General features: G+C 37.0%; 1 protein-coding gene across 1 annotated transcript in view; it reads right to left on the reverse strand.

Annotated features, from left to right (window-relative positions):
• The window catches only part of RAB10 (RAB10, member RAS oncogene family), an 82,350-nt gene that overhangs the window by 13,709 nt on the left and 51,121 nt on the right, over positions 1-17,520 (reverse strand). Inside the window, exons 2-3 of the mRNA XM_039238341.1 lie at positions 14,610-14,670; positions 210-348 (exon numbers count right to left, since the gene is read on the reverse strand). Coding sequence (XP_039094272.1) covers positions 210-348; positions 14,610-14,670 — 200 coding nt within the window. The remainder of the gene's footprint in view (positions 1-209; positions 349-14,609; positions 14,671-17,520) is intronic.

The raw sequence follows: 17,520 nt of genomic DNA on the forward strand, positions 1-17,520 counted from the left end.
TTTGGGTAAGTTAGTAATTACCTTGGATAGGGTTCTAGACAGACCCAAAACTTTAAGAAAAACCTAGGCAAAATATAACATTAGCTTTTAAAAAGGAGAAATGACTCAATAATAATGATAGTACAGTATATACTAAACATCAATTAGAATATTTATTCTTAACACAAAAATGTGTCTTTATAAAGGGTTATACAATTTCTAGGTCTTACCTCATCTATGTTTCTAAGCCATTTGCTGATGTTTTCAAAACTTTTACCATTGGTGATGTCATATACTAGCATGATACCCATCGCTCCTCTGTAGTAGGAGGTTGTGATGGTGTGAAATCGTTCCTGGCCTGCTGTATCCCTGAAATAAACAGCAATAATTTGTATTGAACATGTTGATATTACTACATTCTAGAAAAAGGGCAAAACAGTAAAATGGTTTGGTAAGAGAAACATGAAAATCCACTATATGCGATAAAGCAAAACTGAACCACTCATTTAATTCTTAAATGGTAAATAATTCTGATTTATTCATAAGTATATATATATATACACATATATATGTATATGTATAACTTTTTTAGTCAAAGAATATAATGAGCTACCTATACTGGAGGAAAATTTGAAAGGGAAAAACAGTAGAAGAATGACATGTAAAACTCTTGAGACGTTATTTTAAAATGAACACCAGCAAGAGTAATAAAAACTTAATATTCTGTTTTATTCAGTGATCCAGTTCCGTATGTAATACAAAAAGCATGTGGGATGTTTAAAACATTAACAGCCTACACCGTAGTACAGCCACATTTACCCACTTAGAATCATCTACAAAATGCTGTATAGATAACTTCATTTTTAAGTAACAAGATAGAAATACATAAATAGTATTTTTCAATTCCTTCATGCCAAAGATCTAAGATCTGCATTTTGCTCCTGTAATTTCCCCCTATTTGCATCACCTATTTCTTCCTTTTACAGATCATTCTCATCAGCTTACGTATATGTTTTAGTATCTCCTATCTTTTTTTTTATGTTAAAAATATTTAAGAGAGGGAGGGAGGCAGGCAGAGGCTGAGCAGGGGAAGGGGAGGGGGGAGAGAGAGGAGAGGGTGGAGGGAGAGGGAGGGAGGGGGGAGAGGGAGAGGGAGGGAGGGGAGAGAGGGAGAGGGAGGGAGGGGAGAGAGAGAGAGAGAGAGAGAGAGAGAGAGAGAGAGAGAGAAAGAGAGAGAGAGAGAGAGAATGAATGAATGAGATAGAATGAGAGAATCCCAAGCAGGCTCAATGCTGTCAGTGCAGAGCCCAATGTGGGGCTTGAACTCATGAACTGTGAGATCATGACCTGAGCCACAATCAAGATTCAGACACAACTAACTGAGCTACCCCAGGTGCCCCTCTTTTTTTTTTTGTAAAGTTAATTTATTTATTTTGAGAGAAAGCAAGGGCAGCGGAGGGCAGAGAGAGAGGGAATCCTACCAGTACAGAGCCTCACACAAGGGTCAAACCCACGAACCATGAGATCATGACCTGAGCTGAAATTGAGTCAGACGCTCAACCAACTGAGCCACCAGGTGGCCCCCTTATCTTTTGTAAAAAAGTAAAATTAAAACCAAAATACCTACTCTCAATCCTACATCCCTTCAATTGACATCACATTTCTCTGTTCCCCTCCCCAAGCAAACTTTCTTTCTTAGGTAATTATAGCCTCACTGGAAGTTATAAAAATGTATCCTCATGTATCCTTCACCCAGTTCTCCCCAATGATAACATCATACACCATCTCACAAAAGCAAAACCAGGAAATTTACATTGGTACAATCAAAAGACCTTATTTAGAGTTCACTTTTTTAACATACATGCACACATGCATGTATGTAGCTCTCTGCAATTCTATCACATGTATAGATATGTGTAACCACCACCAGAAACAAGAGAGAACACTTGCATCTCCTATAGTCCCTACACCCTGGCCAATAATCTGTTTTCCATATCTACAATTTTGTCATTTCCAAATGGAATAATGGATAAATGGAATCATGCCGTATACAAACTTTTTGAAATGGTCGTTTTTCACTTTTTGTAACCGTAAATCTCTTTGAGACCCACCCACATTGTTGCATGTAATACTAATCTGTGCTATTGCTGAATAGTGTTCCATGGTACGGACATATCACAATATGTTTAATCACTCACCTGTGGAAGGACATTTGGGTTGCTTCCAGTTTTTGGCCATTAGAAATAAAGTTGCTATGGATACTTATGTATTAAGTTTTTGTGTGAAAATAAGTTTTGATTTCTTTGGGATGAATACCCAGGAATGCGACTGCTGAATAGTATGATAAAGTATATGTTTAATTTTATAAGAAACTGCTGAACTTTTCTAGAGTGGCTGTCCCACTTTACATTCCGATCCAGTTTCTCTGCCTCCATCAGCATTTGGTGCTGTCACTATTTTTTAATTTAATAAATAGGTCACGAGTGATACCTCATTATCATTTTAATTTGTACTTCTCCATGGCTAAAGATGGTGAACATTTTTTCATGTAATTATTTGCCATCCATGGTGAAATGGCTGCTGAAATGGCTGTTCTTGTTTTCTGTCCATTTTCTAATTGGATTGCTTGTTCTTTTGTTTTCTTTTTTAACTGTTCCATGTTTAGGGTTCTGCATCTAGTTTTTTTATTCTCTTGACAGGATATTTTGTAGAGCAGAAGTTTTAAATTTTGAAACCCGGGACGCCTGGGTGGCTCAGTCGATTGAGCAGCCGACTTCAGCTCAGGTCATGATCTCACAGCCCACGAGTTGGAGCCCTGTAACTGTGCTGACAGCTCAGAGCCTAGAGCCTTCTTTGGATTCTGTGTCTCCCTTCTCTCTGCCCCCCCTACCCCCGTCCCCCTCACCTGTTCCCACTCTGAAACTCTCTCAAAAATAAACAAACATTAAAAAATTAAACTATGAATTCCAACTTTTTGATTTTTAAAAATCTTTTATGGATCATGGTTTTAGTGTTGTATCTAAGAACTTGTCTTAGGTCACAAAAATTTTCTGTTTTCTTCTAGAAGTCTATGATTTACATTTTATATTTAAATTGATGATATACTTTGAGTTAATTTTGGCACAAGGCATTAATTTTACGTAAAGTTTCATGTTTTTGCTTATGGATGTCCAACTACTCTGGCACTATTTGTTGAAAATGTTGAGGAAATAACCTTTCTTTATTGAATTGCTTTTGCACCTTTGACAAAAATCAGTAGGCCATGATCCAGTCTGTTTCTGGGCTTTTCTTTTGTTCCAATGACCTATGTGTCTATGCCTCCCCCAATACCATATGGTCTTGATTACTGTAGCTAAAAAGTCTTCACACCAGATAGATTGCTCCCACTTATTTTGCTGTCAGAGTTGTGTTAGCTATTCCAGACTTTTCATAAAGTTTAAAACCAGCTTGTCTGGATTAAAAAAAAAAATTTTCCCCATCAAACTTCTGCTTTTCTTCAAAATGTCTCCAAAATCCACTAATAGCTAAATCCAGGATTTAGTTCCTTTTTGTATATTTCAATCATTCATAAGGATGCCATAAAATTGACCACCTCCTTGTCTTGAAACATTCTATTCTCATGACTTTTCTGACACCACATATTTCGATGGCACTGGCTGCTCATTCTTAGTATCTTTTGCTGGCATCCTAACATTCAGAGATATAGGGGCTGATATTCTTTACATAGTAGTGATCTTTAAACTGATGCTGCCACTGTGGAAAATAGTCTGGCAGTTCCTCAAAATGTGAAATATACAGCTACCATGTGATCCTCCAATTCTACTTCTTGGTATACACCCAAGAGAAATGAAAACATATCCCCACACAAAAACTCATACATGAATGTTCATAACATTATTCTTAATAGCCAAAAACCAGAAACACCCTCAATGTCCATCAATTGACTTGGATAAATAAAACGTGATAAAGTCATAGAATGGAATATTATTCAGCCATAAAATGGAATAAAGTACTGATATCTGCTACAACATGGATGAAACTTGATAACTGATAACATTAGGTTAAGTGAAAGAAATCAGAAACAAAAGACCAGACAGTGTATGATTCCATTTATAGGAAATGTTCAGAACAGGAAAATCACAGAGACAGTATATTCGTGGTTGCCCTGACTAAGGGGGTTTGGGCAGGATGGGGAGTGGCTGACAAAGAATATGTAGTTTCTTTTTGGGAATATAAACATGTTCTAAAATTATGACGATGATGAATATATACATTGTAAATACACTAAAAAACTAATTGTACACTTTAAATGGGTAAATTACATGGTACACGAATTATGTCTCATCTCAATAAAGCCATCAAAAAAACCAGAAAAGATTACTAGGCTTAAAAAACAAGCCAAATTTCCAATTCATTAAACCAGAATCAGTTTCAAAACCTTATCTTGAGGCTTTCAAAGCGTTAGAGGACTTGTTCGTTCTCCAGCCCCCCAAATTTTGATGTATTCCTTTCCTGGTCAGCTAGAGCCACGTGTTTTTTTAATTTATTTTTTTATAATTTAAGCTTTTTTGGTCTCACTTTTTTTTTTTTTAACACCCCCAAGTTCACAAGCTTGTTTTCACTCAAACACTACTAGCTGTTCCCACAGCCTGACTGGCTCCTCGTGCTCACAGTTGAAGAACCATCACCTTAACAATGAGGCTTTTCTAGCTGCCCAATTTATTTCATTTTATTATTTTTTTTAATGTTTTATTTCTAGGAGAGAGAGAGAGAGAGACAGCACGAGCAGGGGAGGGTCAGAGAGAGAGGGAGTCACAGACTGAAACAGGCTCCAGGCTCCGAGCTGGCAGTCAGCACAGACCCCGACGCGGGGCTCGAATCCACGAACCGCGAGATCATGACCCAAGCGAAAGTCAGATGCTTAACCGACTAAGCCACCCAGGCGCCCCTCTAGCTGCCCAATTTAAATAGTCATGCAGTCTCTCTCCATCCCTACTTCACTTCCCTGTATAACACTTATTACAGGTTTATTTATTGTCTCCCATGTCCTCTAAAATTTAAGTTCCAGCAGATTTGTTTGTCTTGTTCATTGCAGAATCTGTGGTCTCTACATGGTGAACAAGCATTCAAATGTTAATGAGTCAGTACTTCATAATCCAATCCTGTAGATTCTTCATTATTTTACAATCAAGCCACTCTAATTCAGTTACGTAATCCTTAAAAACCATATTTTTAGGGGTGCCTTGGGTGGCTCAGTTGGTTGAGCATCCGACTTTGGCTCAGGTCATGATCCTAAGGTTCGTGGGTTTGAGCCCCGCATCGGGCTCTGTGCTGACAGCTAGCTCAGAGCCTGGAGCCTGCTTCAGATTCTGTATCTCCCTCTCTCTCTGTCCCTTCCCTGCTCACGCTGTCTCTGTCTCTCTCTCAGAAATAAAGAAAACATTAAAAAAAAATTTTAAACATATTTTTAAAATAATGCTTAGGGGGGCCTGAGTGACTCAATCGGTTAAGCATCCAACTTCAGCTAAGGTCATGATCTTGTGGTTCATGAGTTCAAGCCCCACATCAGGCTCTCTGCTGTCAAAACAGAGCCTGCTTCAGAACCTCTGTCCTCCTCTCTCTGCCCCTCCCCTGCTCGCTTTGTCTCTCTCAAAAATAAACATTAAAAATATTTTTTTAAATGCTTATATGCCTAAAAATTTGTATAGCCAGAAATATAATAGAACTACCAATACATCAATATTCCTTACACTCAATCTTGATGTACAATTACAGTGTTCATACATCTGCCCTCTATCCATCTATCCGTCAATTCAAATAGGTACCGAGTGTCTACTGTGTGCTAAGCATTAAATAAGAACAAACACAGCGCATGGGTTTGGAAACAGATCCAAGTTTATCCTCAGGTTCCAATCCTTCCAGGTGGGTGAACTTGAAGGTATGTAACCTTTCTGGATCTTTGTTTTTTCATTCATAACTGAAAGAAATAACTAAAGTAAAATTCCATAATTTATTTGTATATCTGTTATAGATAACCCCAAAGCATTCTGTAGTATAAAAATATACAAAGATGCAATAATGTTATTCTGTGATTCAAAACATGTGTTTCCAAAATGTCTTAAGTCAACACCATCTCTGCAGATGCTCTCTCAAGTCAGTGTGTCAGTGTTTAAGCTGTACTCAAAGCTGCTTCACAAGGAAATCCCTGGTTTTCCCTGAAGCCTATTTCTGTGTAAAGGTAAAATGAAATGATTTTTTATTCAGCCAAGTTAAAGGCAAACTGGCTGAACTTTCCATTTTTTGAAAGAGAATTTCAGCTCTGTCACTTGCCCATCTCATCTCAAAGTACATGGATCTGCCCTTTAAAATAATGTAAAATCCCATTTATTCATTCTGCAGGTATTTACTGAACAAACAGTATATCTAGAACTCTTCTAGGCACCAGCGAGAAAACTGTAAACGGAAGAAAAACTCCTGCCTTAATGATGTTTATATGCCCCTGGTGGTAAATAACAAATAAATCATTATTTCTAGAACTATGTATCTTCAGGGTGTGACAAGTACCAAGAGTACAAAAAGTAAAGAGACTAGGGGCTGATGCTGGAGACGATGCAATCAAGTAAAAATTTAAACAGGGTGGCGAGGGAAGGCCTCAGTGAGAAGGTGAAGGGAAAAAGGAAGTATCAGGGAATAACAGTGTTCCAAGAAGATGGGAAGAACAAGTACAAAGGTCCTGACGTGGTTGGGGAATCGTAAAGGGGTCAAGAGGACTTCGGTTTTTCCCCCGAGATAGGAAGTCTACTGCAGGGTTTTACAAAAAGAAGTGATTTAACCTGAGTTTAAAAAGAAATCATTCTATTTACGGTGTTGAAAATGGGTGTGTGTGCAGAAGCAGAGGGAGGAGGTAACGCAACACCAAAAACCTGCCATCAGAAGTGTCATTTAAGAAAAACCATCTACGAAACACACCGTCAGCTCTTCCAGGCTGTATGCTTAGATCAGGTCAGACCAGTTAATGGTTACATACGTATCTGGGCACACATAGGTGTTTGTATTCACATGTTTAATTACACTCGTATACCACAAGTTTTATTACTACCTTTTTAATGTGTTAATTCATTAAAAATCACAGGAAGAAGATTTATGAAAATGTACTCTGTATTTGTTATGATGTTTTTCTCTCATTCTTCATATTATTTCTAAAAAGAGTAATGTCATCTAATTGTCATCTTCTTTCCAGTCTTTTTTTTTTTTTTGCCTTGGCCCCTAAGAAGTTTCTAGGTAAGTTTTACAAATTAAGCATAGCAAATGAGTTGTCCTTTAGAGATAATGTATTTACATCTTTCATTTTCCTCAATTCCAAATTCTTGTTTATCTTTTATTAATCCTATCTATTTAGTTACAAGGTACTTGTAATCAGGCATAATTTATGATTTCATGGAGAAAAAAAAACCCCGTAAAATTTTGTTTCAACACATTAGCAATAGTTTAGCTCTTTTCTGAACTGCTAAAAAGTATAAATCAACTAGTAAGTGTATACCCTGAAAGAGGAGTTAAAGTCTCCTAGCTAACCGGTCTGGAAATGTACTGGGTTCCAGTAGTGCCTACTGGCTTTGGTGTAGGAGGCATGGAAAACTTTTATTTCATTTTTTGTCATAAGTAATAAGAACTTAAAGAGATCTTCCACAGCACTTCACTATGAACAACCACCCCCAACTCTCTTTCTTCTTCAACATTCATTCATGTTACTATATACCCATTTTAGTGTCAAATCTGTAACAAAATTCTCTACCAAGAGAGACTACACTGCAAAAGAAACTACCTAGCCATGGCATTCTACTGTCATCTGCTCTTTTGCTCTCCTCCATCTTCCCAAATCTCTTACACCCAACCCAATATCATCCTTCCCTCTTTTTATATGCTTTCCCTGCTAAGTTTTTTTTTTTTTAAGGCTTTCTATATCCCATTTTCATTTACATTTATTTACATACGCCATATACTTATACTTTCCAACATGACTGCATTCACCCCACATGATGATCTGGCTCCTCAGCTCCTTGATTTCCAATAGCCTTTTTTTCAGAGTTGTGCCTGTGCCTGAATACTCTTATCAACCCTTACCAATTGTTAAGGCAAACAATCATTATTTCAAACCACAAAGAGTCCTGCTTACTACCTCTGAGCTAATTGATGACCCTCTGCCAGGGCTAAAAAAAAAAACAAAAAAAAAAAACCACAGCTGCTGATTCATTACCCAAAGTATTTTTAGGCCTGAATGCACGCAGACACCCGAGAGTAAAGACAGCAGGTTGACTCCAATAAGCTAAACCAGGTATTAAATATCTGAAGAGCAACTAAACATTGTATGTACTCACAATATATTTCTATGTACCATAATGCAGGTTTTAAGCCTGTTTCCAGGCTTGGAACCACTCAACTTGATTTTCTTCTCCTATTATAACTTTTTCTTCTCAGCCTACGTTTAAGGTTTCTGAAATTACAACCCAGGGGCAAAAGAACTTCCCTTACAGAAAATAATAGATACACAGCTAAGACAATCCTTTTTCTTCTCCACTGACATATTATAAAAGGAGTGATACATGTTCCTAGGAACTAAAATAGCTTATTTCCTTGTTAGTCCCACATGCAAGGTCAAGGAAACCGTGTATTCTGGCTGCTATTCTGACAGTTATTTTTAGTTTGGGCACGGACAGCACTGAACAGACCAGAGACAACACCAATCTGTTCTGCAAAGAAGAGACCCCAAATTTGATAACTTTGTGTTTTTGATAATATAACGAGATTACTTCTTACTTTGTAAATTAGGATGCCAAATTTTTACTGAAGTGTTTTTTTGTTTTTAAAGATTTCATTTATTTACTTTCTTACTTATTTTGTTTTTAAATAATCTCTACACCCAACAAAGGGCTTGAACCTACAACCCCGATATCAAGAGTCATGCTCCACCAAAAGAGCCAGCCAGGTGCCCCACGTTGAGTTTTATTTTAGCAAGATCTGGATGTCCTCATAGATATGCAATCGCTCTACTCTAAAATGAGTTTTAATTATGTTTATTTATCTTCATTTAAAAAAAAAAGTCTGAAACCTGGCCTTGCAGAGCTTACATTCCAATGAGGAAAGAAACAAACAAATATATACTCCCAAACTGATACTAGATAGATGCTAACAAGGTAAATAGGGTGGAGAGATGAAAAATGAGGTATGGGGGAAGGAAGAAGTAATCTAGGTGGAATGATTAGGGAGTTCTCTGATGCTTAAGGGGAGTGAGAAGTATGAATAGAGGTCAATCAAACAAACATTTGTCATTTAGTCAACAAATATTTACTAAGCATCAGTATTTGCCAGGCTCTGTTCTAGACGGGTCATTACAATAACCACAGATCAGGCAGATAGAATCCCCACCCTTAAAAGGGGGGAAATAATGGACACATTTTTTAAGACTATGGTAACTTTAGATACTAAAAAGTACTATGATGCAAATAAATTAGGATACATGACACTGCCTGAAGGCTGGACTACTTTAGCTCAGCATCATGCAAGGCCTATCAAAGAACATGGAGCTAAGATCTGAATGAGAGAAGGCAGCAGGACAAAGATCTGATGAAAAGCATTCCAAGCCGAAGAGTTTAAAAGGCCCTGAGATGGGAATACAACTTGGTATGCTCAAGGGAGAGAAAATGGCCACATTGGTTGGAGCAAAGCTGTTGAGAGATGAGGTCAGAACAGACAGTATCAACAACCTGACATTTTCAAATTTTATTTCTCATGACATGGGAAGTTTCTGGAATAAAGTGGTACTTCAGAATGTTCAGTCTAGCCATAGTTAGAGGTGTGGGAGTGGGGTTGCTTGAGGGAGGTCTGTGAGGCATGTACAAAGTTCCCAAATTGAAAAAGAATGTGCCATGTCCATGGGATTGAAAGGAAATCAGCTTGGGGTAGAGACTATATTTATACAAGAGAGCACCAACTGATGTAGAGGCCCACTCTGCTAAGTGTGGTAAAGGATTTGGGTTTGGAATTTAGACTTAAAATCTGAAATGCAATGGAACTCAAAATGGTTATAAATGGGGAAGGAATGAAAACCATGATTTATATTTGATTTGTATTTGAAAAAAAGATTACTCTGGCTGTTATGTGGGAAAAGGAAAAGAGAAGAAGGCCAAGGGGGAAATAAGGACCTGTTAGGATATTAAGAGTCTACTTACTGCAGTGGCTCAAAGTAGTAGTAATGGTGGCGTGGACTAGGGGTGGGAGGTTAATAATGGAGATGGCAAATTGTATTTGGATTCTAGACATTGTAAGATTGAATCAACAGGGCTTACCAAAAAGGATGCTGGGATTAAGGAAATGAGAAGAATCAAAGATGACTCCCTTACATAGATAAATGGTTAATTCTACAATGTGACGCTATCGATTTCTGGTTACTATGTTGATGTTAAATTGAAGGTACAAGATACAGATGCCAAACATTTCTGACCACCCTCCCTTAAAAAGAAAACAAAAGGAAACAAGGAAAGGCAAATTTCAAATAATGTAGATAGATACTATGGTGGAAACTTCTAGAGATCTGGGATTTAAAAACCACAGCTGCTGACTTCAGCTTAGGTCATGATCTCATGGTTTGCGGGTTCAAGTCCCAAATCAGGCTCTATGCTGATAGCTCAGAGCCTGGAGCCTGATTTGGATTCTAGGTCTCCCTCTCTCTCTGTCCCTCCTCCTGTTCATGCTCTGTCTCTCTCAAAAATAAACATTTAAAAAAAAAAGTTATTAAATGAATGAATGAATGAATGAATAGCCACAACTGCTTCTTTATCAGCCAAACAAGCTAATTTTAGGCCACGCTGTGGCCAGGGTGAGACACATCTCCACCTTTAGGCAACTGATAGACTAAAAGACCCCTAGAAATAAGACAAGAAGTGAAAATCATTCAAGTAAAGAAAAATAAATCTTTAGCAAAGACTGAAGAAAAGTTTCCCAAATCAATATTCAATCACAGAACAGAATTTTTCATGCTGAAACAAGAATCTGAATATATTCATTCACACTAGAGACAGATAAAAAAAAAACACTGTGCTTTTTTAGGAACTGGAAGCAAAGCATTTAATGTTGAAGATAGCATTTTGAATTATGAGTAATGGGTTTTTCATGCTAAAAGCCTTGAATTACTACTGTGGTATGTCCCAGATTTCTTAACTTGGAGCCTTCTCCCTGGATTGTCAGCATGCAAACTTTCAGAAGCAAAGAAAACAGAATCAGCTAGCACAATACTAACCTCTTAAAAACTATCAACTGCAAATTTTAACCACTCATTCCTAATCTTTATTGGAAAATTGATATTTCAAATTAAAAGCAGTTTTACATATGAAAACCTAGACTAAATGAAAATTTCCTTTTAAAGTGCTTTTCTACAAAAAAAGGTTATATTAATAATGTCTAAAAATCAAACAATTCTAAATTAGAAATGTTACCATTTCTGTGCTATACTTGAGATTTACAGGTACAGTAGAAATCTTTTCTAGATTAATTACGGTTGCAAAACAAAGTCTTCTGGGAAGGTTCTCTTTAAAAAAAAAAAACAAGTGTTACTGTTTACTTCTAGATGTTACAAAAACTAAAATGACAGGGCAAAAAAAAAAATTTTAAAGCCACAGGACAAAGAACAGAAGGGAAAGTTTGTGTAAGACAGAGTGTAGGAGGAAAAGGACAAATTTAGTAGGTCAAAGGTTTTATGTATTATATAAAGAAAAATGTATCCTAAAAAAGTTATGTGCACTTTTGTTTCTGTTGTACATACACTCACATATACATGTACATGTATATTGAGTCACAGGGTCACCATGTAAAATATATCTCTTACTGCCAAACACTCTGAATATTATTAGTTTAAGGTGTACAGAGAGATGATGCAGTTTAGAGGAAAGCCAACCAGTGTGGCAGAGCCTAGGAGGAGCTTGGAATACTGACTCTGTAGGGCCGATGCTGAGATAAGGGCCGGTGATTTAAAAAGGCGGGGGGGAAGGAGCAGGGGTCAGGAGAAGTTGGTTGAAATTTAGAATAATGGACATCCTTTCCCTTGAGATAAGCTTTAATTATAAGGAAACAGAATATGAGGCACAGTTCATTTCCGGAGTTATTTCCCAGTTAAGGTAAGGGGGAAAAAAATCAGTGATCATCAGGTGGATTGTGCTTCAAAGAGAATCTTTAAAATGTCTATATTTTAGGGGCATCTAGAGGGCTCAGCTGGTTAAGTGTTTGACTTCAGCTCAGGTCATGATCTCGCGGTTTGTGAGTTTGAACCTTGTGTTGGGCTCTGCTGACAACTCAGAGCGTGGAGCCTGCTCCAGATTCTATGTCTCCTCTCTCTGCCTCTACCATGCTTACACTCAGTCTCTCTCTCTCAAAAATAAATAAATAACTATAAAAAAAAATTAAAGAATGTTACTCTCAACCATACATTCTGAGCATGTAATGCATCCCTGCTCTGCCATTTACATGCTGAAGATGTTGGTTAAGTTATTTCAGTATGTGTCCATTTCATTATCTGTAAAATAGGGATAACTCAAGAGGAAAGAAAACATTTACCTACACAAAGATTTGTAGCAGCTTTATGGTGAATAACCAACTTATGTATAACAATGGACTATTACTCAGCAATAAAAAGTAATGAACTTATTGATACACATAAAATCATTGGTAATTCTCATAATTATACTGAGTAAAAGAAGCCAGACAAAAAAAATGGGAAAAAAAAAAAGACACTTTATGATTGTATTTATATACATTACTAGAAAATGGAAACAGCAAAAGAATGATTGCTTGGAGATCAGAAATGGGGAGGAAGAAGAGATTACAAAGAGGCTTGAGGTGATGGATTTGTCTATTACCTTGACTGTGATGATAATTTCACAGATTTATATATACGTCAAAACTAACCAAACTGTATACTTTAAATATGTACAGTTTATTATATGTCAGTTATACCTCAACAAGTTTAAAAAAAAAAAGGGAATAATACATCTCACAAGGTCATTTTGAGTATTTAATAGGTTAATATATATGTTTTTTTTTCATGTTTTATTTATTTCTAAGAGAGAGAGAGAGAGACAGCGTGAGCAGGGGAGGGTCAGAGAGAGAAGGAGTCACAGACTGNAATAATAAATTAAATAAAAAATAACATAAAAAATGCAGTTGTATTGTAAATATTAGTTTATATGTGTAAAATAAGTGTTATACTCAAACAGTTTTATAGCTTGGGAAAATCTAAATTAAAAACATTAAAAATTTTTTTTTTAATGTTTTATTTATTTCTAGGAGAGAGAGAGACAGCATGAGCAGGGGAGAGTCAGAGAGAGAGGGGGAGTCACAGACTGAAACAGGCTACAGGCTCTGAGCTGGCAGTCAGCACAGAGCCCAACGCGGGGCTCGAACCCACGAACCGCGAGATCATGACCTAAGCGAAAGTCGGACACTTAACCGACTAAGCCACCCAGGCGCCCCATAGGTTAATATATATGTAAAACAATATTCGCTACAAAATATTGCTATTCTAATTTTAAAGTCTATGATTCACACTTGAATACAAATTTTAAAATATCATTGTATTTCTATGGGGCAAACCTTACACAAACTAACTAAAAAGTTTTAAGGGCTCCTGGGTGGCTCAGTCAGTTCAGCATTGGACAGTTGGTTTTGGCTCAGGTCATGATATCACGGTTCATGGAATTGAGCATGTCGGGCTCTGTGCAGACAGTGCAGAGCCAACTTGGGATTCTCTCTCTGTCTCTGCCTGTGCTCCCCTGCTTGTGCTCTATCTTTCTCTCTCTCTCAAAAATAAAGAAATAATCTTTTTAAAAAGTTATAAACACATTAAAGGAAATATTTTAGCTAAAGACTCTCAAAGCAATCAAAGGATTATATTAACTTTTTTTTACTGAGTGTGAGCAAAGTATGGTGCTAAATAAAGGCTCTACATAGATTATTTCATATAATCCTTAGAACAATCTTTAGAGGTAAGTGGCATTATTTCTATTTTACATAGGAAGACATAACAGCCTGACAGTGTTATTTAACTTGCTCAAGTTCAAAGAACAAGTGGAAAAGGTAAAACACCCAGCCAGATTTCATGGACTCCCAAGACCATGTCAGTATTTATTTATTTTTCTTTTTTTCTTTTTTCTCAGAGAGAGCACAAGCAGAGGAGCAGAAGAGGGAGAGAGAGAGAATCTTAAGTAGGCTCCAGGCCCAGCACAGAACCAGATGACATGGGGCTCGATCATGACCTGAGCCAGTATCAAGAGTCAGACATTTAACCGACTGAGCCGCCCAGGCACCCCTGTTTATTTTTAAAGTAATCTCTACCTCCAACATGGGGCTTGGACTCATGACTTCGAGACCAAGAATCACATGCTCCCCTGAGGCATCAGGTGCTCCATGTTAATTTTTTTTTTTTTTTTTTTTTTTTTTACTTCACTGAAAGAAGGTGACCTGATTGCTGGCTTGACAAAGGAAAGTCTCAAAGAATCTAAACAGGTGACAAGGAAGGATTTCACTGCCAATCCTTCAGGAATTTGGTATTCTACTTATAAGGTAGGTGAAATAGCATCACTTACCATATCTGTAGCTTGATCTTCTTTCCTTGTAATTCAACTGTTTTGATCTTAAAGTCTATTCCTACAACACAGAAGAAAAAAAGGTAAATTATATCTATGGCTCTGAACGTGGCTCTCCTAAAATTAACTTGGAAATAAAAATAAAAATACACTTAAACATCTGTGTTTGTTTGGCTCTTGATAGCCTTTAAGTTTGCAAATTCTGAACAAATAATTCAATTTTAAAGATCCAACATGGCAGAAGAAATAGCTATATAAAAAGAGTAAGTTTTTATAATAAGAAAATGAAAAGGCAAATTTTAAAATATCTAATTTTTTTTAAGTAGGCTCCACACACAAGTGGGGCCTGAACATCCTGACTTTGAGATCAAGAGTCACATGCTCTACCAACTTAGCCAGTCAGGCGCCCCTAAAATATCTAATATTTTAATGCAAAAACAAAACAAAAAAAAATGTTTTCCACTAGGAAAAATAAGCCTTAACTAGCTTCCCAAGCAAAAAAACTACCACCAGGGATAAAGAGGGTCATTTCATAATTATAAAAGGGTCAATTCATTAAGAAGGCAAAAATACTAGATGTTTATGCATCTTATAACACAGAGCTTCAAAACACATGAAGCAAAAGTAATACAGATCGCCCAGATCTGTCTGCTCCTTAACCAACCAAAATCTTCAGCTTAGGTTCAGTTTCCCACAATCAAATCAAAAGAAAAAAAGGACGATGTGCCTGGCAGTTGTAAACCTTAGACTTTTTCTACACCCCATATTTTTGTTTCTCTAGGAATTAGTGAGACTCTATGTAAGACTAACAATTCCAATTAGGCATGCAATTTGTTAATTAACCTATACAACAAACCTAACAACCAATACTATTTCAGAAAACTTCTCCAAACACAGGTGAAATTAGGACACGGTCTGAAAGCTCCAAATCTTTTGAGAGACAGAAACCAGGTACAACTGAAAAATTAAGATTTTAGGCTATTTTAAGCTACCTACCTCATCCCAGGCTCTTTGAGTTTCTCTTTTCTCTCTCAAAGTTGTCTATCCTCAAACTAATTAGCAGTGGTTAAAGCAGTTCTTCATTCTTTCCTGCACAAAAACTCTCCTTGCCTACCTCTGGCCATTCATTCTTCCTTACTAGTTTCTCCTTGCCTCTCTGAACTTTTCTAGAAATTGAAGTGAATTTTTCTATCTTCACTCATTCCCATGGTGATTTTCCCTAATTTCATAGCTTTAAATTTCAAATATGCACTAGTAACTCTCAAATTTATATCAGAGCCCAGACCTTTCTCCTAAACTCCAAACTTGAGATCAACTCTTTATTGGCTATCTGCAAATCCCATCTTTCACAAAGACTCAAGCAAAAACCCTTAAAAGGCCCTACACATTCTGCCCACCACTCCCATTTTCCATGCTGTTCTCATAATTTATTGTATCTTCCTTTGATCTAGCTAACTATATGGTTGTTACACACACAGATCAGAAAGATTCCCACCTCAAGAACTTTGCATATAACTGTTCTCCCAACTAAGAACACTGTTCTCCATTATGGCTCCTTCTTCCTTGCTGTCCTTTCCTAAGTGGCAACATAAGTCTCATACCCCATGTCCACTGTCTATTAATGATCCCTACCATTCTTCCTTACTTTTTATTGCTAACATCCCTCAAATATGCTATATTTACTTATTCCTGTTATTTTCTATCTCCCTATGCCAAAATATAAAATCCACAAGGGTAGCAATTTTTATCTATTTAATTCAGTTAAATTCCCAGCACCAAGAGCCTGACATAAAAGCAGGCATTCAAAAAGTATTTGAATGAAGAGATAAATGATGTTTTTAAAGAAAGTGAAATGGTACCCGGGAAATGATCTATATAGATGGGTGCCTGGGTGGCTCAGATGGTTGAGAGTCCAACTCTGAATTTTGGCTCAGGTCGTGATTCCAGGATTATGGCACTGAGCCCTGTGGTGGGCTGTGAGCTGAGCATGGCGCCTGCTTAAGATGCTCTCTCTCCTCCTCTGTTTTGCCCTCTTCTCTACTAAAGCTCTTAATAATAAAAAAAAAAAAAGCCAAAACACAAAGGACAAAGGTTCCAATGAGATACCAAAAACTAAACAAACCAAAAAAGGGAACCTGAAGGAAACAGAGGCAATGCAGAGAAAAGGAAAAAGTAGTTCCCTTTGTCTTCTTAGAACAAAATGGGGGGTGAGGGGCGAAGAAAGAAAGAGAAAGGAAAACGAACTAGGAACAAACTAGAACCAGAAAAACTCCTGGAAATTAAAAAAAAAAAAACAAAACAGGTGAAAACAGGTGGAAGAAGTAATATATTCAAACAGAAACACTAAGAGACAACTGAGATCCCATAGAAAATATAACAAAATGACAAAGAATGGAATTTATGTGATATATACGAAGTTAGAAGATCAAACCAGGAGGTTGGATATCGAACTAATAGAAGTTCAAGAAAAAACAAAGATAATGACATACAGAAAATAATAATTTAAAAACTGCAAGAAGGGAGCTTGGTGTCTCAATCAGTTAAGCGTCCAACTTCAGCTCAGGTCATGATCTCTAGGTTCATGAGTTCAAGCCCTGCATCGGGTTCTGCAGTGACAGCTTGGAATCCCTGGACCCCCAAGCCTGCCTCAGATTCTCTGTCTTCCTCTCTCTCTCCGCCCCTCCCCCACTCACCCTCTGTCTTTCAAAAATAAAAACATGAAATTTTTTTTTTTTTTTTTACAAATAGTTTATTGTCAAATTAGTTTCTACATAACACTCAGTGCTCATCCCCAAAGTGCCCTCCTTCATGCCCATCCCCAACATGAAATTTTTTTAATAAAAACTGTGAAAGAATTCTGCACAGCAAAGGAAATGATCAACAAAACTAAAAGGCAATCTATGTAATGGAA

The sequence above is a fragment of the Hyaena hyaena genome, unplaced genomic scaffold, assembly GCF_003009895.1.
Source record: "Hyaena hyaena isolate Hyena2069 unplaced genomic scaffold, ASM300989v1 scaffold_138, whole genome shotgun sequence".
NCBI classification, from domain to species: domain Eukaryota; kingdom Metazoa; phylum Chordata; class Mammalia; order Carnivora; family Hyaenidae; genus Hyaena; species Hyaena hyaena.